The sequence below is a fragment of the Octodon degus genome, unplaced genomic scaffold (genome assembly GCF_000260255.1).
Source record: "Octodon degus isolate 3935 unplaced genomic scaffold, OctDeg1.0 scaffold00206, whole genome shotgun sequence".
Taxonomy (NCBI): domain Eukaryota; kingdom Metazoa; phylum Chordata; class Mammalia; order Rodentia; family Octodontidae; genus Octodon; species Octodon degus.
The window spans coordinates 1,388,793-1,409,835 of record NW_004524782.1 but is presented as its reverse complement, the minus strand read 5'-3'; the positions used below and the strand labels follow the sequence as shown (position 1 = coordinate 1,409,835).

Here is a 21,043-nt window from a genome sequence, read left to right as displayed (position 1 = left end):
AAAAAAAAAAAAAAAAAAAAAAAAATCAGACCCTATGCTAATAAATGTTATATGACTAGAGGCCTTTTTTTCTAAAATATGTCCGGAGGCCTCCTCAAATAACAATACTACTTTATTTATAGACGCTTCTTCTAATAGAAAGGCAATGGAAAGCTTCTGTAATAATACATTGGAGCCTGTATAAGCAGAAGCGTTACCAGGGCTGCTTCTAGGAATCACATTTATAGGGACTTAGGCTAGCAGCAATAATAAAGGTATAATTGCAGCTCAGGCTCCTATCTCTAAAGGCTGACTCAACATTTCCCCTCGAGAAGAACAGGCGGCTCAAATGTCACAGGTCTAAAAATAAGTTCTAATCTCACACCCCCCAGTCCCCCTCCTTTGGCCTCCCCCAACCCAGGAAACAGCTGTCTTCTATTCAGTTGCCTGAGCTGGCCTTGAACTTGGCAGGTTTTGGGGTTGTTGTTTTGGTTTTTTTTTTTCTCCCCTTAGCAGAACCGGGGATTGAACTCAGGCCCTTACACTTGCCAGGCAAGTGCTTATCCTACTGAGCCATCTCCCCAGCCCAGGCCTTGAACTTGGGATCCGTCCTCAAGCTTTGGAGGAGCTGGAGCTCCTGGGATTACAGCTGCTGTACCTCCTAGCAGGCTTCCTGCACCAGTCTCGCCCTCCCCATCCACTGTGGCATACACCTGCTCCCAGCCTTCTTCTCAGGTCAAAAGCCAAATCCCACCAAGGTCACAGGGGGCCCCACGTGTGCTGACACCTCCAGGGGTACTGACACTCCAGGCCGGGCTGTAAATCACATCTTAGTCATCATCTTAGTCATAAAGAAGTTGTAGGGGGCTCGCTGCAACAGCACACTAACAAAGAACCCATGTGACCTTCAGCCCTACCACACACTTACCAGGTAGGGCATTCCAAGGGCTTAGAGGGTCCCTTCCCCACTGGAACAAGCCGAAGCTTTCTGGGCAGGAGCTCTTCCTATCCACTCCCAACTGCCTCTGGGCCAGGTACGGACCTGTCCTCCCAGTGTCCCGTGGTCTTTCTTCTGAAATCACTGTGTCAAGGAGGTGCCCTGCCCACGCTCCCTAAGATCACGGCACTCCGCTGTGCTGCTTCTGTTTCTCCATAGCCCTTTTCACAAACATGCTGTGACATCTGAGTGTGTCTCCCTCAACAAGAGTGTGAGCACCATGAAGGTAGATGGCTGTGCCTACCATCTGTCATCACTCGATCCCCAGTGCTTCCGCAAGAGCACGTGGTGATCGCTGGGAAGAATATTCGCTGGGAAGAATATTCTTTGGGCAATAAACATTTATTCAAGCCAGCTGACGAGTATTTATTGACACTCATACCACTGGGATTTACTCTAAGAACATTCAGACTTAATCTTCACTGCAAAAGCAAACCACATTGAATATTACTAACAGAGTAGGTCTCCATAGAAATGATGATGCAGGAGCTGGGGAGATGGCTCAGTGGAATAAGCCCTTCCCTGGCAAGCACAAGGGCCTGAGTTCAATCCCCAGTTCTGCAAAAAAAAAAAAAAAAAAAAAGAAAAAAAAAGAAAGAAATGTCGATCCTTTTCATGCTGTTTACCAAGAACACAGGATTGGACGGTGTGCTAGGTGATGCTGAGCTCCATCTCCAGTCCTTTTAATCATTTATTTATTTAGCTAGTTAGTTATAAAGGAGTTTCATTAAGTTGCCCAGATTGGTCTCAAACATGTTACCCTCTGGCCTCTGTCTCCCAGGTAGTAAGGAGACTTACCCCTATAATGGACTATACAATAAGACGTGATATAATATAGGCTCACGGGCAATGAGAGTCCTCTATACCTTGTGCAATCCCCCTATCTGATCTCATTCTTTCTTTCAGCCTGCCCTGGGGGCAGGGCTGGCCCCCGCATGGTTTGTGGTGCTGGGGATTGAACCCTGGGCCCTGCAATTGCCTAAGCTTGCCTAAGCAGGCACTTTAGACCACTGAGCTATCTTGCCGGCCCCTCATTCTTTCTTTAAAGTTCTTGAGGCCTGGGGGTGGGGGTGAAATGTGGGAAGCGGTAGAAAGAAGCTGAATCATGCCAAGTGAAAGAGGATATAATGGGGAAGAGCATCCCAGGCTGTGAGTGGAACCTCTGGATTGTGGCTCGGGGACATTTGTGCTGAAGATGGAGTCCATGCAGAGCAAAGGCCAGGGTGGTCTCCCCATCAGGTAGAGCTTTAGGGCACTGGAGTGACAGTATTGTAGTACTCTATGGCAGTGTGGCGCTGCTGCTGAGGTTAGCAGGGCTGGAGATAGCTGCAGGAGACCTGGGGGATTCAGAAAACCTGGCAGGCTTGACCAAGGTTGGTGGAAATCTAAGGACACCAGTAATCTGGACCTTGTGGTGGCCAAGGACAACAACTCTCAGCAGAAGCTCCACACAAGGCCAGTTTCTCCTCTGCTGTCCTCAGACAGCCTCTCACTGTGAAAACAGCCTGAGGTGCCACAGAGCAACCCTGCTCCAGCCCTCCTCCTGCCCTCCGGGCTATTCCAGCCCTGCCTCTGTGCTCTTCCCAGAGGCCTCCGCCACCCCTGCTGGATGGCTGTGTCTAAGACTCTGGGCCCGGGGCACAGAAACCTGTGGTGCCCTTGGGCCATGGGTGGGGGTGACTTGGGGAGGCCAGGGCCTGGATCTGGAGGTAACCTGAAGAGGAAAATGGGCCTGTGAGAGGAGCTCTGGGGTTGAAGCAGGAGAACCAACTGGGCCCGGAGAGATGAGGATGGGGATGAGGTTTGAGGTGCAGATGACATTGGTTTTGGAGTGGGATTGGAGTCAAAGGTGGAGAGGCACTGGGTGGCGTAGTGTTGAGTGTGTAGGTGGGCTCGGTCTGGGGTCAGGATGGGGTTCTGTTTGGGGCTGGGGTGAGGGGCTGTATTCCTAGGTAGAGCCGAGGTAAGAAAGGTGTCAAGGTCCCAGAAGAGCTGTGTGCTCCCCACGCACCCCAGGTCCTAACTTCCTGAAGTCTGTCTGCAGTGCCTCATGCAGCCCTGCCTGTGACTTTCCCCGTGCTGCCTGTGGTGACCTCTGTCCCTCTCTGTGAGCCTGGCTTCCTGAGCACATGCTCAAGGGTGTTCACTTCTTCACTGGCTAGAGCCCAAGCATGGATCAGGGCCCCAAAATTAAGCCTCTGGTGTTCAGGAGGGGACAGAGCTCCCTGGCCCTTTCTTGTTCTTCCTGTAGCCGGCTGTCCTGAAGAGCTGGCGCAGTTCATGGTCATGAACCTGTGACCCAGGTCCTCTTCTAGGTCACTCTCTACTTCCTAGAGACCACGTTTTCTTGAGCCTTCAACCTGGACTGGGGCCCATTCGCTTTACACCTGCTGAGGTGTGATATCATGTAGGATGTGCTGCTGGACAAGTCGTGCTCTCAGAGGCCAGAGGACCCTCCACTAACCTTCTTGTCCCCAGTCTCTCTCTCTCTCAGTAGCTGATGCTGGGACAGGCTCCACTCACCCTGCGCTGGAGGACTCACCCTAAGCACAGTAGTTACCACTCAGTTCTTTATCAGATGAGGCTGCGGGCTGCTCCCTCCTCTCCACAGCCTTTCGGAATCACAATTCTCCGCTGTTTGCCTGCCCTGGGGAAGGCAGAAACTCCAGCCAGGGACCTGGATAGCTGAGCCCCGGGCCCCACCTCTGGCACAACTTGGTGCTGTGGGTCCCTCCTCTCCCAGCATAGAGAGTTGCACAACCACAGGAAAGCATGACACCACGACACGTCCCCAACTGTCCCCTCTGGCCATATCTGCCCCCAACCAATCACTAAGAGGCTGATTGGCTGCCTCCCACCTGTGGCCCCCGGGTTCTTCCTCCTGCCCCTTCCAGGAAGCCCTGCAGTGGGGGAAACCAGGATGGCAGATAGAGAACTTGTGAGAGAGGCACACGCTAGACCACACATAAACCACGGATGATTCGACATCCTGAGCCCTCCCTACCAGACCCTGCTGAGAGAAACCTGCGGGCAGGACCCAGAAAGTCTACAAAGCAGGAAGGCAGGGTATATGAAGAGCCTCTGCCGGTAACTGTGTGAAGCCACCCAGGAGCCAAGCTGACCGCTGCCTTCTGCTCCACCAGCTCAGAGGACCCAGGAGCCCGTGACTTGGCATCCTCCCGCCCTCTAGAGCCCAGCGGCCGGAGTCGGCAGCCTCTTCATCCCTTGGAACCTGAAAACCCAGCACTGCCCATGGAGCCCTGCCGGTCCCTGGCCCTGCTCGTTGGCTCCCTGGGCCTGGTGTTTGCGCTGGTGGCCATCAGCACTGATGTCTGGATAGTGGTGATGGGGAATGTCTCAAGTCACTCAGGCCTCTGGCCGAGTGATGGCAAGCTGGACAATATCAAAGGTAAGGGCTGGGTTCTCCTGAGGGTGGATGGCCGGGGTGCGAAGCATGCTCTAAGTCTTGTCTCCAACGAGCAGGCTACATCCGAGTGACCCAGAGTTTCTGCATCCTGGCCACCCTGTGGGTGCTGGTGGCCGTGGGCTTCCTGGTGCTGTCGTGCGTCCCTTCTCTGTCTGCCCCTGCCCGTGGTCCTCTGGTTGCCACCATTATGGCATTTACTGCAGGTCAGGCCACAGGTGGGGCTTGGGTGCTGGGGTGGGGGTGCACCCAGGGACTCACCTGTCTCCCCTGTCCTTGTCTCCAGCCCTCTCCATGCTGGTGGCCATGGCAGTGTACACCACTGAACGCTGGGGAGAGACTCCGCACCAGCAGTTCCAGACCTTCTTCGGTTGGTCCTTCTACCTGGGCTGGGTCTCTACCCTCCTGTTCCTCTGCACAGGTGATCACCCAGCTGGGGCACCTCCTGGGGAGCTGGGAGGCCCTAGGGCTGGGGAGACGCAGGTGGGGAAAGTGCTTACATTCTCTGCCGTCCCAGGTGCCTTGAGTCTGCTCGCTCATTTCCGTGCCCACCGGACTGACTTTGAAAGCTTGTGAGCAGGAGAAAAGGCCAGCATGTGTTTGTGTTTGCGTGCCATGTCCTGGAAGTGTCCTCAGGAGCCCCAGAAGGAAGGCTGCCCCCCCCCCAGTGCATCCCCCTTCATTAACTTCTTCAGTCATTCAATAAAAAGTTTGCTAAAATCTGGTTATTGCAAGATTAATTCAGCCAAGACATAAACAACTGGGAGGCTGGGAGGCTGAAACAGGAGGGGCAGAAGTTTTAGCTCAGCCTGGGCCACTTAGTGACTTAATGAGACCCTCTCAAGATTAAAAAGAAAGAAAGAAATCATAACCCATCTGTCCAAGGTGGGTGATGACAGGTGTACCCAGGAGGTCGGGGGCAAGGCAGGACAGGGCAGTTACAGACCAGCTGTTGGTACTGGCCAAGCAGCAGCCAAAGCCCGAGAGCACGCCGGAAAGACTGGCCTCTGGGAGCCAGGAGGCAGAGCACCAGGTGGCCTCTCTCGGGAAGGCACTCAAGATCTCAGGCTGTGGCCGTGGACAGCCAGGAGCTCTCAGTGGTGCAGAGGGTGGTCTGTGGCTGGAATACAGAAGGTGAGGTGTGGGGAGCGGGACCCTCGATCTCACACTCACGGGGCTCCCTACTGAGGGTAAGGACATTTTGGGCAGGGAGGGATGTGGTCAGCTCTGAGTCCCTCTGTGGACGTGGGGTGGGGTTTGGGACTGGAAGATTTGGGACAGGCACAGGCCTGGAAGATGGGGCCTGCCTGGGACCAAGGCCAGGATTGAAAGGAGGCACTGTACCTGATAGATTTGGGTGGGTACAGGAGGAACGATGCTTAGGGGCCCATAGCTTTGTGGGATACAGGCAGGAGGGCGCAGGTTAGTGCCCAGGGCGTTTTGCTGTGGATGAGTGCTGAGCCCGGGGGACAGTCTGAAGCGGGTTAGGACTTGACTACGAGGCCAGGAATGAAGTTTTGGCTGAGCAGTGTCTGGAAGGTGAGGGAGGATCTTAGCCAAGGGGCCAAGGGCCCAGGACCTCAGCCTGCAGGGGCCTTCAAGGGCATAGCCAGAGAACTGGGAACGAGGAGGCCTTCTGGAGTCCTACAAAGTGAAGGGAGGAGGAGTGTCTAGGGAGCTTTGGTCTGCTTTGTCATGGTCAAGCTTCCCCAGGACCCACTGTTCCACTCAGCTGTCATTCTGTGAAGAGGGACCAGTTGCCCACCTGTAATTCCAGAGCTGTGGGAGGCTGAAGCAAAAGGATCAAAAGTGCACCGGGGAGATGGCTCAACAGCTTAAGCCCTTGACTGGCAAGCACAAGGTCCTAAATTCAAACCCTGGTACCCCCAAACAAAGCAAGTCCCAGGCAGGGTGTGGTGGTATACGCCTGTAATCTCAGCCCTCAGGAAGTTGAGACAGGAGGATCAGTTGAGTTCTAAGCCAGCCTGGGCTACATAGTGAGATCTTGTCTGAAACAAAAATGTGCAAGCCCTAACTGCACAATTTAGCAAGACATTGTCTCAAGATAAAAAATACAAAGACTGAGGACGTAGCTCAGTGTTACAGCATACATGGTCACGTTCTATCTCCAGAAGAGGGCAGGGAGCTGCTGCTGTGTGGTTATCCCTTTAAACAGCTGCTGGGGGAGAGGTTCTAGAACTCCAGGCTGTCTCACAAAGCCCCAGTGTCCCTTTGCCCACCCCTCTGGACTTTAGTCTTAGAAATCCTGGGGAGCTGGACGTGGGTCTCTTAGGGGTGTGTGTGTGTGTGTGTGTGTGTGTGTGTGTGTAAGGCAGGGAAGGGAAGGGAAGGGGACTGGACCACAGATGGGACTTTGCACTGGAGGAGGGAGGTCTCTGGGAAGGCTGGTTCCTCAGCAGTAAGGCTGGGAGGAGGTCTTGAAGTCCCCTGTGGGAGGGTAGAGGGAGGGTCGCGTGTCCCCTAGGCAGGTTGTGGAGGAATGGGCCCCAGGGTTTTAGAGAACTCTAAGGGAGGCGGTGTGAGGGGGCATCGGAGGTCAGCCAGCCCTGCCTCTGCGGTCCCCAGCAGCAGCCTGCCACGCATGGGAGTAAAGCGGAGCCTTCAGGGCTGGGGCACTTTGCTCAGCTTCATGGCCTGTGTCGTCACGATCCTGTCCACGGTAACCAACTACTGGATCCTCCATGAGAACGGGCACAGCGGCCTGTGGCAAGAGTGCACCCAGGGCCTGTGCTCCAACATCCCCCGCCAGCGTGAGCTTCCCACAAGCGTCAGGCCACACACTCAAAGACCCCAGACAGCCCGACCCCCACCCCAGGCCACCGTCTACCCTAAGTGCACCAGGCTGCCTCTACCCGGTCCGCTGCTCCAGGAACCCCCAGTCCCACAGTCCAGCTCCGGGTTGGGAGGGCGGGGATCCGAGGTGCCCGCAAGCGAGGCTGATGCGGCCCGTTGTCCCCAGCCACGATCTTGATCGCCTCGTTGTTCCTGGTGCTGTCGGCTAGCTGCGGTGTGGTGGCCACGGTGATGGGGTTGCGGGTTTTGTATCGGGCGGACGAGTCTCTGCGGGGCCAGACTACAAGCGTCTTGCTCTTTGTCAGCGGTGAGCAGGCGGAGGGGGGCCGAGGGTGCCCTTGGGATTCGGGGAGCCCGGCGGGAACCCAGGCAGATCTCGGGGAGACAGCTATTGGAGGCGGAGTCAGGGCGGGGCCGCGGGCAGTGGGCGTGGTTTGGTGGTAGTGCGAAGGGGAGTCACCGGGGTGGATATGGGAGAGTGGGTGTGGCTGGTAGGCGGGCGAAGGGGGTGTGGCCTGAGTGGGCTGGGCCGGGTCTGCTGCACCTGGCCGCGCTCACCTAGCAAGCGGGCGTGGGCCAGGGCTGCTGCTGCTGATGGCGCTGACCAGCTACACAGTGGGGAGTGCGAGGAAGGACGACGTCTTCTCCTGGTCCTATTTTTCAGGGTGGCTGGCTTTACCCTTCTCTGTTCTCGCAGGTAACCTGGCCAGTGGGAGGAGGGTGGGAGATCGTCCAGCTGTCCCCGCCCCTAGAGACTTCCCGGGCCCACTGACTGCGGCTCCGTTCCCTCCCCTCCCCGCAGGCAGCTGCTTCCTGCTGGCGGACATGATTTTGCGGAGCACGGAGGCCATCCGCACCTTCCCCGTGTGCCTGTGAGCGCGCCGGCCCAGGCGCAATAAAGTGACGGCTCAGCTCGGAGCGCGCGACTGCACGTGCCTTTCTGGGGGGTCTGCGCAGACACAGGGTACGCTGGGCTCAGCGAGGAGGGGAACACCAGAACCACAGAGAGTGTGGAGAAGGGGAGGGGTCACGGACGTAGTAACACGAACGCATCCAGGGAGACGCGCGCTCGGAGAGGATGCGGAGAAGGCGGGCTGGAAAGTGCGGAGCTGAGCGCGGGAGGACTCGGATAAATAGCGGTTGGAAACCGGGCGAGGCGAGATTGGAGAACGCAGAGACCTGGGACAGGGAATAGCGACTTGGACCAGAGGGGAATTAAGGGAGACCTTGGGGGAAAAGAGTTGATTTAGGGACGCCTGGAGGTGATTAAGGGAACCAAGATCTGTGCGCCCGACGCTCCGCTCCCCGGCTCGACCTTTCCCCTAGTTCCCTGCCACGCCCCCTCGGCCGTGCCCTCAGGCCCCGCCCCTGTGCCCGAGCGCCGCTTCCCATTGGCCTCCTACCTACACCACACCTACCCTCCCTCCTTCCTTCTGATTGGTCCTGTGGGCGGGGATACAGTCTCCGCGGTAGTTGACTGGTTGGTGGCGCGGCGCGCAGGCGCAGAGGCTCACTGGGGCGGTGCGTCCAGACAGGCGGAGGGTACAGACTTAGACTGTAGCTGGCCGCGGCGGAAGATGGCGGAGCTGCGCGCGCTCGTGGCTGTCAAGAGGGTCATCGACTTCGCGGTGAAGGTGACCGGGCCCCTCTCTCCCACCTCCCTGAGACCCGCGACCATGTGCTTCCGAGCTCACCAGCGCACGCTGTGTGGGGACCTGCTCCTAGTCTCTGATCTCTGCCATGGCCCCAGAACGTCAGAGTCACACCTAGGGGCAAAGGTCAAGGGCTGCAGGTTCTGACCTCTCATCCCACTGCGGTCATGGCCTCAGCTCCTTTCTCGCTGTCTTGATTAATTGTGTGCAGAAGGAGTTACCTTCAGTAGTTCTTAACCCCTGGAAGAGGCATAGCTTCTGTGTAACACATGGAGAAACTAAGGCACAAACAAATCACTCCGCCGAGGTAGAGCAGGGCTGGGATCCTGTCGTTACTCCGGTTCCGCATTCAGACTGGAGCTTTTAGTCTTTAAACTGCACGGCCTTCCTGTTTGATTCTTGAAGTGCTCCAAATGTGCGGTTATGGAGTCAGACAGGCCCAGAAACTTTGAATCCTGGGGTGGGGGGAGCTGGGGAGAGGAGGCTATAGCCAAGAATGGAAGGACAAGTGCGCATGCTAGCAAGCAAAGTGCAAAGGGGCTGGCCTGCCTAAGCGGGCAGTTGATCATGTTCTCCAGAAAAAGCTGAGCCAAGCAGCCCCCTTGGGGGCCTCGGCTGGCCCCAGGGTGAAGCTGGTGTGGACAGAGGTGAATCAGACACGCTCCCAGGCCAGTTTTGCCCAACACTTGGCTCAGATCGACTGATGATGTTGACTGTTCATGTTTGGGAGCTCACAGCTGTGTCCCCAGGAGGCCAGGACAGGAGCTAGCATCCTGGAGGCAGCCTGGAGTGGGTTCGACTGGGCCTCAAAGTTCATGTTAGCATGGCCCAGCCTACTTTGGGCAGGGGGTGGAGAAGAACTTGGAGACCTCAGAGATCAGAACAACTGACAGAACACATTCTAGATCCTTTACGGAGATTAACCACTCAGTCCTAACCCATTCTTGTATCCTCTATGCTGTTAATCCCATTGGACAGATAAAGAAACTGAGGCCTGTGGAGGTTCTGTTGTTTGCTGGATCACCCAGCTAGTAAGGAGCAGTCGGGGCCAAAACAGGCAAGTCTGGCTCCCAAATCTGCTGTGTCTCCGGGTCCCTTCTGGGCTCCTACTCCCCTGGGCCTCCTGTGCTGCTGTGGTCTCCCTGGCTCGGGATATCTGAGCTCAGCTCTGTCTCTATTTGACATAGTTCCATCCCGGGATCACCCAGCTCCTGGGAACCTACAGTGTGTCCCTTGGGAGAACAGGAAACTCAGAATCTACCCGCTCCTCTCCTTTACTGAGGATCAAGGATCGGTGCTGCTTCCCCTCCCTCCCACACTACTTCCTCCTACATCCTACCAGGATCCCTTGATGGTGCTCCTTCCAGCACAGTTGAATGATGCACACACTGCTGGCCACATAATCACCAGGCCAGACCCCAGTCCTAACCCCACATCCTCCACTGCTGTCTGCTTGCTGTCCCTCTGCCCTAGCCCTAGCCCCATCCTCTTCCCTGGCTCCTGTCTCTCCCCTTAACCCATCCTCTCCCAGCCTTAAGGATCTTCTTACATATGGCTCTGCCCTGACCTCCCCTGCTTTTGGCTTTCTAGTGGCTCTCTGGAAGGCTCCTTTGTCTCAGGCCAAAGTCCCGGCCCCTTAGCAGCCTGGTCCCACTGTCCATGTCCCTTTAGGGACACTACTTCACCATTTCTGTTTCCACAGCCCCAGTCTGCATCTCCTCTGCTCATAAACCAGGCTGCCTCTTGCTCTGGGGTGAGGAGGGGGCTGCATTTTGATGCAGTTATATAAGCATTGTCTCAGCCTCCTCCAGGAGTCCCTTCCTGCCATCAGGCTAGCTTGGTGAGTCCTCGGGCATTTCAGCTTCCGCCCTCGCTACACTGGATGCCGCCTCTGTTGGCTGCATTGTCCGCCCTGCAGCCGTCAGACCCACAGCTGCTTGTGGGGAGGGCCAGGTCCGAGATCTGCTCCCTTCAGCTCCTTCAAGCTTTTGGGCAGAGATCCCCCCCTCTGAGAACTTTCCTGTCCTTGCTACACCTGCCCCCGTCCTCTTAAGATGCAATCCACAGTGAAATGTGCTTATTTGGGCCTATAGTGTTTTATCCAGTCTTTCTGGAATTTGAGTGTGTCTCAGGTGTGTCTGGGCACACTCGTGGACAGCAGGTGTGCACTACTAGGGTGGGTCAGAGCCTGGGCTCCAGGCCAGCCCACTGGGTCCGCTTCCTGCTTCAGGACCCGCAGGAAGTTGCTGTTCTGCCTGCAGCTCCGTCTCTCTCCTCTGTGCTGGGGGTGATGACTGCATGGGTTTTCCCGGACTGAGGTCCATGTTGACTGGAGTTTCGCACTGCTGTTACTGTGGTAACCGCTTGGAGGTTTCTTTTGCCACTTATTCAAAACATAACACCCTCTGCTCGCTGTGGTGCTGGGCACGAGGAGTTAACAGGACTCTGGCAACCCAGGCATACAGGAGACCGGAGCCCCGGCCCTCTCCCGGATGTCCTGGAGAAGCTGGCATGATCTTGTGTGCTTACTTCGGGAGTTTTTGGTTTTGCTGTTTTATGTGCTGAGTTTGAACCCAGGACCTTTCATTGAGCACATCCTCAGGCCTCTGAATGTTTTGATTCTGAGACAGGGTTTCTCTGAGTTGCTAAGTTGCCCAGGCTGGGCTCAGACTTTCAGTCCTCCTCCCTCAGCCTCTAGGGTGCTGGGATGACAGGTGTGTGCCACCACGCCCAGCTTGGGATTTGTTAAAGAAGACACCGAGGGACAGCAACATCAAGCCCGCCTGTGGGCCGAGCAGCCTTGCCCTCGCGGTGCGGGGAAACAGTAGCTGCTCTCTGCCTGCCTTTCCTCCTGGCCTTGCACTCTCGGACTGCCTGTCTGCCCCACAGGAGCTGCTTGTTGAAGGGCCTCCGAGCCGCAGTAGCGATCGATCGGTACCTGGCCTCCGGCTGGCACTGCTCGCTGCCGCAGGCCCACAGCAGGCCTCACTGTGCTGCTTGCTCTGTACCCCAGCACCTGCTCTTTCCTGGCGTGCTGGGCAGAACGGGAGAGGAGATAACCCCGCAGAAGGCATGCACTGTGGCGGGGGTCAGGAGGAGCCACCTGGGTCACTGTGAAGGTCTGTCACACCTGGCGACACAGATCGAAGGCTGGTGCGCCAGCTTCACATTTAGCCTCTTCCGCAGGGCAATCCTGGCTCCTGTCCCTTGCCTGCTCTGTGTCCTTAGGCAAGACACCTGTGCCTCAGTGCTGCCAGCTGCAAAATGAGCATGGCTGTGGGAGGCTAACAGGTGGCTCCTTGAAGAAACGCTTTGCAGAGTCGCCTAAGCAAAACAAAACAAGCCAAAAGCCTTGCTGGTGTCCCAGGCAGCCCTTGAGTCCTGCTTCGCGTCGTTTAACTAAGCAGTATTTCAAGCCTGAAACCAACTCAAGCACAAAGGGCTTCCCTCAAGTGAGCAGCTGACTGGCAGGATTCCAAGCGCTGCAAGGTTCTTGTCCCTTCTGGACCCAGAGCCAGGAGCCTGGGGCAGGGTCCAGCAGGGGTAGGGGTCCTCTAACGCCCCGCTTGGTCCCTTTAGGCTTCGTGATGGCAGCTCTTTCCTATTTGAAGACCCTCTTGTCTTGTATTTTAATTTAGTTTCCAAGGAAAGAGAACGTGTTTGGGTTTCGTTTTCCAAGCTGTCGCAGAGTGTGCGGCCAGGCTGGTCAGGTTTGAGCGTGATTCTTGAGCACCTACAGTGTGCACCGTGCAAGGCCTGAGCAGAGCCAGAGCAATCTCAGCGCTCCAGGGCCCGCACTCCGAGGGGAGGGCAGAGGACAGAAGCGCTGCATGCTGTCTCTAGGCGGTGCTGTGCAGAGTCCCATGGAGTGCAGGGCCAGGGCCAGGTGGGAGCCGTGGGGCTGACGGGGAAGGATGACCAGGTGGAGGCCTGGAGGATGTTGGGAAGCATCTTCACAGGCCAAGAGACCCTGGCTGCTAGGGCTGTTTCCCCTGTGAAGTAGGCTAAGGATAGACCCCAGCTAAACTCCATAGCAAACGTGTGCAGCAAATGTGTGAGTGCGCCCCTGGTGGACAAACAGGACAGACACATTTCCTAAAGACTTGAGCTACATTCTTTGTGTTAAAATGACTTCGGGGGAGGGCCAGGGAGATAGCTCAGCAGCAGAGACACCTGCCTGGCAAGAGCAAGGTCCCGAATTCAATCTACTTGGGGTGGTAGTACTAGGGTGGGACCCAGGGCCTTTGCACTGAGCTGCATCCCTAGTATCCCGTTTTATATTTTATTTTGAAACAGGGTCTCAGTCTGGGGAGATAGCTCGGTGGTCTAGGCACCTGCCTGGCAAGCACAAGGACCCAGCTTTGATCTCCATTGCTGCATACCATGCTGCCCCAGAACCCCAGGCGCACCGGTGTCAAAACTGAGCATGGTGGCGCATGCCTGTAATCCCAGCGCTGGGGAGGCTGACACAGGAGGATCGCAAATCCGAGCTGCATAGCGAGTCCGATCTGTGTAGTGAGACCCTGTACCAAATAAATAAGAAAAGGGGTCCTGAGTTCAATCCCCAGTACCACAAAGTAAAAATAAATAACTAAATAAAATTGATGCATTGCCCAGGCCGTGCTCTTGCTTGAGATCCTCCTGCTTCGGTCTCATAGTGCTGGGATTACAGGCATATGTGCCACCATATCCAGCTTTTAAAATGACTTTCTGAAGGTGAAATAACAGTAATTGAAAACACTGATTCTTCTCCTCTTTCTCCCCTCCCCTTTTCCCTCCCGCTCACCCTCCTCCTCCTTGTCCCCCTCTCCATCCTTTAATGTTACCCCTTCCATGGGGCATATTCAGCCTGGGAGGCCCCAGACCCAATCTCACATTCCTGTCCGATTCCTTTCAGCCCCAAAGATCAGGAGGCCAGGACCTAGCCAGAGGGAGTGGCCCAGTGTCCCCAGCTGGCCTCCCCTGTCTGCCTGCGTTTCTCCAGCTGAGGCCTTGGTGGCTGCCCCTTGGGGAAGAGCAGGTCCAGTGCTTTTGCAGGCTTCTCCCCTGCCCATTCTGAGGTTCAGACCGAGCACCCAGAGGTGGCCTGGACGCCCTCATCCTTGTGCCCAGCCCCAGGCCGTCAGTTCTGCCTTCCAAGTCTGCCCCAGCGCTCCTGTTCTCCCAACTCGGGACCTCCCAGTTTGCAGATGCACAGACGACTCTCTCACCACCTCCTCTGATCATTTTCCAATTTTCTCCACCAAGAGACCAGAACGATCTAGAACTTAAGTTGGGCCCAGCCACCCCTTTACCCTCCCTGTAGCCCCAGTCCAGCTCCTGGCCCACCCTCCTGGGCCTGCACACTTGCCTTTGTTCCCTAGGATCTGACCTGAGGCACCATGGGCTTAGCGGCTTCCGACCACACAGCTGATTGTTATGCCGTGCTGGGGTCCCCAAGCCCAGCCTCAGCCTCTCTGGGATCGCATCAGGTGTCAGCAGCTCGGTTCCCCTGTTGCCCCAGCTTCTCTCGGTCTCTGCCTTCCTCGGCCCAAGGCCCGTCCCTTGTCGTCAAAGCATTTGACAGCCTCTGACTCTGACTGTCTCCATAAAGTCCCATGTGATGCCATGTAGGAACCATCAGGAGGAGGCAGGACTCTCCCACCTCAAAATCCCACACCTGGTCACATCCATGGAGTCCCTTGTGACATCTTCAGGGCTCATCCCCCTCCAGGACATGGAGCTCTTTGGAGGGTGGTGCTGTGCCTGTCACAGCGGGGCAGCCTGGTGGCGCTGTGTGTCCCATGGACTACACCAGCCTGTGTACCTCCCACAGCCCCTGTGCCCTCCTACCCCAGGGCCTTGGCACCTGCTGCAGCCCCTTCTACAACACACATGCTTTGCACTCGGCCTTGTTAGCTTTGTTCATTTTTGGGCTCCGTCCTGCTTCAGTGGGGGCCCTTGGTCTCCCACGTCAGACCAGAAAGGCCCTGTCACTGTCTGACAGCTCCCTGCCTCTCCAGGGGCACATGCTACAGATCCACAGCTCACTGACCCAGCAGCCTTCCCGGAGTGCCTATGCTGCTATCATGAAGGGATGGATCTTTTTTTTTTTTTTTTAATTTTTTTTTTTTATTTATTTGAGAGAGATAGAGAGAGAGAGAGAGAGAGTGTGGTGTGTGTGTGTGGCCAGCTCAGCCCACCAGGGGGCGGGGCTGGCTGGCATGTGGTGCTGGGGGATTGAACCGCGGTCCCTGATGCTTTAGCTAAGCTTGTTCTAAGTAGGTGCTTTAGACCACTGAGCCATCTCTCCAGCCCATGAGCCATCTCTCCAGCCCGAAAGGATGGATCTTGAGGGGGGTGGGTCCTGGATTATCTGGTGCACCCTAAATGCCATCTCAAGTCCTTGTATGAGAAAGGCAGAGAGAGGACAGAGGAAGAGGAGGCAGCCAGCTGGAGGCAGAGGTGCAGACGCTGGCATGGAGGTGGGCACAGCAAAGGGGCGCCAAAGGCTGGTGGAAGTGGGCACAGGGAGGCCACAGTCCCTGGGCCTCCGAGATCCTGAGGTGCTGACCACCATAGCACCAGGAGGCTGACAGGAGGGCGGGTATCTGCCCACCCTGTGATCTTCTGCCTGGGCCGTGGAGTCCAGCCCCTGCAGGGCCCTGTGGGGGTGCAGACAGTGTGGGGAAAGCAGGGGACGTGGGCATTGCGGGTGCACCCACCCCCCTTGGCTGAGAGTCCTTCGATGCCAGTGCTTTCAGGAGGGGTGAGCATATGTGCATGGGGCAGTGCACCCAGAAGGCTGGTGCTTGCAAGGTGTGGCATGGGCACTGCCGGGGCCTGGGGCGTGCTGCAAGTGTGAGGGGTGTCCCGGGACCCTGCACCCTGGGGGCACTTATGTGTAAGTGTGTGGATGTACATATTTCTAACAGCCTGAAGCACCTTGTAAATCCACCTCACTATGATTACAGCGAAGAAGGATCACAGATAGCCCAGGGCATAGAGCCGTGTAGGGGTGATGAGGTCAGATGGCCCCAGCACTCAGGAAGACCTGGATGAGCTGAGAGTAGGAGGCTGGCCCTCACCTGGGAATTCCAGCCGGGCTCTGGGATGGACAAGGAGGTCCTGCCTCCCCCCGCAGTGTGCCTCCAACTACACAGATAATTGCGGTACCAGGCCTGGCCTTCCACCTTCGAGGCCCTGACCCTGCCCTCCCCTCCGCTCCCCTCCTGCTGAGCAGATCCGGGTGAAACCCGACAAGACAGGGGTGGTCACTGATGGGGTGAAGCACTCCATGAACCCCTTCTGTGAGATTGCTGTGGAGGAGGCTGTGAGGCTCAAGGAGAAGAAGCTGGTGAAGGAGGTCATCGCCGTCAGCTGCGGCCCCGTGCAGTGCCAGGTGCCAGGGGACGCGATGTCTGGGGTCTGAGGGGGACAGCTGGGCCCGAAGCCCAGGTCTGAGGGAGGAGGATCTCAGGCCCAGTCTCCTTTATCCCCTGGTGACAGAAGCTGTCTCTCTTCTTCCTCCTGGCCAGGAGACCATCCGCACGGCCCTGGCTATGGGTGCGGATCGAGGCATCCACGTGGAGGTACCAGCTGCAGAGGCCGAGCGTGTGGGTCCCCTGCAGGTGGCTCGGGTCCTGGCCAAGCTGGCTGAGAAGGAGAAAGTGGACCTGGTGCTGCTGGGCAAGCAGGTAGGTGTGGCCTGCCCCTCTGTGCCCAACAAGATGATGGTGTGGCCGTGTCCTGTCTGGCAGCCAGAGCAGATGGAGCGGGTCACTGTGTGTCCGAATGATCCCTGAGGTCCCTGGGGGTGGGCTTGGGGCCTCTGAGGCCAAGCCCAGTCTGGGGGGGTGAAGCCAGGGGCTTGCTTGGTCCCACAGGATGGGGAAGTTGGGAGCTCCAGTAACACAGGGCTAAGGTAAGGGTAGGCAGAGACTTGGGGACCTTGTGTACCTGTGGGAGGCAGGCTGGGGCCTGCAGCAGAAGGGTGGCTTTAGGGCAGTGAGAGCCCTGGTAGGCATGTGCAGCATCAGTAGGACCAGCCAGGATGCAGAGAGACCCCTGCAGTGGGCAGGATGGGTGGCAGGGGAGACCCTGCAGGCTGCGGCAGGGTGGAGGTTGGGGCGGGCATGAGCTGCCCTCGCTGGCGCTCAGCCGAGGCAGGTGTGGCTTTGGTCCAGCGCACCCTCGGGACCCAAGGCCCCCAGGTTTCCTCTGGTGCAGCTCCTAGGCCTATCGCCTTTGAGACAGACTTTGTGACCTCCTGCCACCTTGGAGAGAACAGAGGAAAGACATCAGAAGAGATGGTGGGAACATGGATGCTGAGAATGAAGGCCTAGGTTGGGCGGCAAACCTGTGGCATGCGTGCCGCAGAGGGCTGGCTGCTTGTTGTTACTGAAAGTTCTAAAAGACTTACCTTCCCCGCCCTAAGCTGTCTTTTGCTTTTGGTTTGGCTCTGATTTTTTTTTTTTTTTCCAGAACCAGGGATTGAACTCAGGGCCTTGCACTTGCCAGGCAAGTGCTTATTCTACTGAGCTATCTCCCTGGCCCTGGCTCTGGTTTTTTTGAAATAGGGTCTTCCTATGTAGCCCAGGCTGGCCTGAATTCATGGCAGTCCTCCTGCCTCAGCCTCCTGAGTGCTAGGACAACAGACATGCACTGCTACACCCAGCAGCTTTCTCTCTTCCTTTCCTTTTTTCACTTGTCTCTTCTGTCAAGGTCAAGTGAGGTGCAGAAACAAGAAGGCATGGGTGGCTGAGAGAGAACTAGGGTCCCAGTGGGGAGAGGTATGGGTACCAGGGAGCCCGGGGGAGGCGAGATGGGTCATTGTGTGTCACAGAGACGACTCCAGCAAGAGAGTCAGTGTATAAATTGGTAAGCTGTGGCTGAGGGCCTAACCAGAGGACAGGTCGAGGAGATGGGCTGGGCAGGGCTTTAGGGTGCCGGTGTCCCACAGGCTCCCAAGACCCAGCCGGGCCTCCTGCAGCCTGCTTGCTGGTAGTCTTCAGGCTGGTGTCCTGCCGGTCCTGGCTGGCAGGGACACTTCCTGGACCAAGTGCCACAGCTGGGAAGATGGCAGACGAATGGGTCAGGGTGCCCTTTGGGCTCAGGCCCTGCCATGCGGTTCCCTGGTCATGCTAGCAGCCTGTAGACACAGCTTGATCCAGGGCCCGTGCTAGCTGTGGGCTGCCCCTCCCTCTGGACTTCACTCTCTGCCTCTCCAGCTCCTATCCTACCAGCTAGGCAGCCTGGAGGGAAGAGCAGAGCTCACTCCCGGGGGCTCCAGTACAGTTCCTGGGGCTGGGCCTTCACTGCCTGGTATGTCTGTCGATCCTGCACCAAGCACTAGGTCGGAGGTTAGGACACCCTCAATGGCCAAATTCTGGGCATCCAGCTGCTGCCTGGCCCAGGGCCTGGCTGGCGGGAGGCCCGGATGAATATTCATCTCAAAGATGCCCATGGTGAAGCCAGGTGGCTCCACAGGCCCCAGAGAAGTAACTGCTCATCTCTGTGTCCAAGCAGGAGGACCTTTCTAGACTAGGAGTCAGCAAACTATGACCCAGGGCATGGTTAATATACTGTATAAATTAAGTGTTACTGTAACACTGACAGGTACTCATTTACATATTGCCTGTGGTGGCTTCAGCATAACTGTAGCAGAGCTGGGTAACTGACTGGTTGTGACAGAGACTATATGACTTGCAAAGCCTCTCCTGTCATGCTCATTATAGAAAGCATTTGCTAGCTGGGCGTGGTGCTGCACACTTACCATGCCAGCACTCTGGGAGGCTGAGGCAGGAGGATCGCAATTTTGAGTCCAACCTGGGGAACTTAGCGACTTAGCAAGACCAGGTTTCAAAATAAAAGCAAAATGGGCTGGCTGCTCAGGACAGACACCCTGGGCTCGCTCCTCGGGGCTGGGCTGGGGCAGAGAGGAAGAGACAAAAGAAGGAAAGCAAAAGTTTCTGGGTTTTTTGGTTTTTTAGAGATTTATTTATTTGTTTATTTTGGTTCAGGGGCACAGCATGCAGTACTGGGGATCGACCCCAGGTCCTCACGCGTGCCAGGCAGGTGCTTAGCCCACCAAGCTGTCTCCCCAGGCCCAGCAAATGTTTCCTGACTCCTAGGGCTGTGAGAAGCCCCATGCGTCCTTAGTCTTCTCTCTGTGCCCACTCAGGCCATCGATGATGACTGTAACCAGACGGGTCAGATGACAGCTGGACTTCTGGACTGGCCACAGGTGAGGCTGGAGGGGTGGCGCTTGCCGCAGGATGGGCCCTCGCCGCTGGAGCTCAGCCCCGGCTCGGGGCCTTGGCGCTTGCTGCTTCTCCTCCCGGAACACAGTTCCAGCCCCGGCCTTCTGCCTCCCCTCTTTCGGGTCTTGCTTTGCTGTCCCTTCTTGGAAAGGGCCTTCCTGCCTCAGCCAGTGGAGCCCCTCATGCCCACCCCCTGGTCCAGGGCCTTCAGTTCTAATCACGTGGGTCCGCGTGGGTAATTTGAAGGTTTGCACAGCCGTTTCCAAAAAGTAAAGAGAAGTGTACGCACAGGTCTTCATGACTTTGCTTTCTATGTTAGGTCCGTGCTCTGCTGCCCTAGCCCTTTAATATTTTTTATTTTTATTTTTGAGTCACAGTAGCAATTCTCCTACTGCAGACTCCCAACTAGCTGGACTTACAGGCATCTTCCACTGTGCCTGGCACAGTTTTTTCACCATATTTTAGCCCCATTATATGTAAAGTATTGTTATTTTAACATGTAACCAATATAAAAAATATTGAGGTATCGCATATTCTTTTTTTCTTTTTTTTTCATCAAGACTTTGACATGGAGTGTGTTTATAACATATCTCAGGCGAAGTCTGATTTGTCATCCAAAATATCTAATTTGGATACCAAAAGCTCACAGTTGAAAAAGTGAGTTTATCTACTTGAGGTATGGCAAACAGACTTAAGAGTTTCTAGTTACTGTGTGGGAATTTCTGTCAAAAATTTTTTAGCTGGGGAGATGCCTCAATGGAATAAGCGCTTCCCTGGCAAGCACAAGGGCCTGAGTTCAATCCCAGGTTCCTCCACAAAAAAAAAAAAAAAAAAAAAAAGCTTTGGCAGTGTTACTGACCTGCATCAAAAGCATGCAATTCGGTAAATGTTGACCTGTACACCCACCTGTGACACCATTTCTACAATTCTGATGAGATATCTCTAGTATCAGTTTATATCTTTAATTTTTTTTTTTTTTTTCCAGTACCAGGTATCAAACTCGGTACCTTGCGCTTGCTAGGCAGGCACATATGCTGCTGAGCTATCTCAGGGGCCCTATCTTTAAATTAATTAATTCATTTCTTTCTCTCTTTCTTTCATATATTTGGTACAGGGACTCACTATGCAGCTCGGGCTCCTAGTGGTCCTCCTCTGTTTTCAGCCTTCCTAGCACTAGGATTATAGGCATGGGCCACCATGCCCAGACTGTGGCTGGCTCCGTGTGGCCAAGGGCGGGGCCAGCACAACATGCAGTCCCAGGGATCGAACGCCTGTTCCTACACTTGCCTAAGCAGGTGCTTAGTCCACTGAGCTATCTTGCCAGCCCTTCTATCTTTAAAATTTTTTATTGCTTCATTTGACACACATTTATTGATACTCTTGCTGATGGGGCTGTGAGTGTGTGATGTTCACACCGTGACCACGGGAAAAATGTATCCAGGGCCGAGTGACGAGGGAGCATGGATCAGTGACAGATGTGTTGGTCATGTCCTTACCCGGGAGGACATGTTGGTTCAGGACTGAGGGCCAAAGGAAGGGACCTCAGGGTTATAGTTTAAGGACCAAGGGGAGCCCAGGATGTTCTGTTGTTAGCCCTGTAGAGGCACCTCAGTGGGAGCCAGGTCTGAGGCATGGTTTTCGACCCCTGCTGCCTCAGTTTCCCAAGTCTGTCAAGTGTGAAGAGTAGCATTTACCTCAAGAATTGCAGCTAGATGGGATGCAAACACGTGTGCTGTCTTAGTTACTCTTCTCTCGTTGCTGGGACAAATACCCGACACTCAAAATGAAAGAAGGAAAGGTTTATTTCGCTCACAGTTACTGGAGGTTTCCGTCCATACTCAGCTGGCTCCAACGCAGAGCAGCACAGGGCAGAAAGCAACCTTTCATGGTGGCGGCAAAGAGCAAGAGTGCAAGGGAGGGGTAGCAGCAGCTCAAG

General features: G+C 55.8%; 3 protein-coding genes across 5 annotated transcripts in view; all 3 read left to right on the top strand.

Moving 5' to 3' along the window:
* The first annotated feature begins 3,849 nt into the window (after positions 1-3,849).
* On the top strand, positions 3,850-5,088 carry Nkg7 (natural killer cell granule protein 7). 2 transcript variants are annotated; one of them, XM_023704850.1, is made up of 5 exons: positions 3,850-4,042; positions 4,120-4,385; positions 4,460-4,606; positions 4,687-4,821; positions 4,918-5,088. In XM_023704850.1, exons 2-5 carry the CDS (start codon positions 4,229-4,231, stop codon positions 4,974-4,976), a joined length of 498 nt encoding a protein of 165 aa, XP_023560618.1. In that variant the 5' UTR covers positions 3,850-4,042; positions 4,120-4,228; the 3' UTR covers positions 4,977-5,088. The 2 variants fall into 2 exon arrangements, with proteins under 2 accessions (XP_023560618.1, XP_004644696.1); XM_004644639.2 differs by having other exon boundaries at positions 3,850-4,385.
* Positions 5,089-6,745: 1,657 nt separating this feature from the next.
* On the top strand, positions 6,746-8,132 carry Cldnd2 (claudin domain containing 2). Its single transcript, XM_004644640.2, has 4 exons — positions 6,746-7,171; positions 7,381-7,521; positions 7,795-7,911; positions 8,017-8,132. The coding sequence occupies exons 1-4, from the start codon at positions 6,901-6,903 to the stop codon at positions 8,088-8,090; spliced, it is 603 nt and encodes a 200-aa protein (XP_004644697.2). The 5' UTR covers positions 6,746-6,900; the 3' UTR covers positions 8,091-8,132.
* The window catches only part of Etfb (electron transfer flavoprotein beta subunit), a 14,868-nt gene continuing 1,942 nt past the window's right edge, over positions 8,118-21,043 (top strand). Inside the window, exons 1-4 of one of the 2 annotated variants that reach the window (XM_023704849.1) lie at positions 8,118-8,178; positions 16,089-16,247; positions 16,384-16,542; positions 19,029-19,091. In XM_023704849.1, coding sequence (XP_023560617.1) covers positions 16,143-16,247; positions 16,384-16,542; positions 19,029-19,091 — 327 coding nt within the window. In that variant the 5' untranslated portion in view covers positions 8,118-8,178; positions 16,089-16,142. Of the gene's footprint in view, positions 8,179-8,739; positions 8,849-16,088; positions 16,248-16,383; positions 16,543-19,028; positions 19,092-21,043 lie in introns of those variants that run through there. The other variant, XM_023704848.1, reaches the window with a different exon arrangement.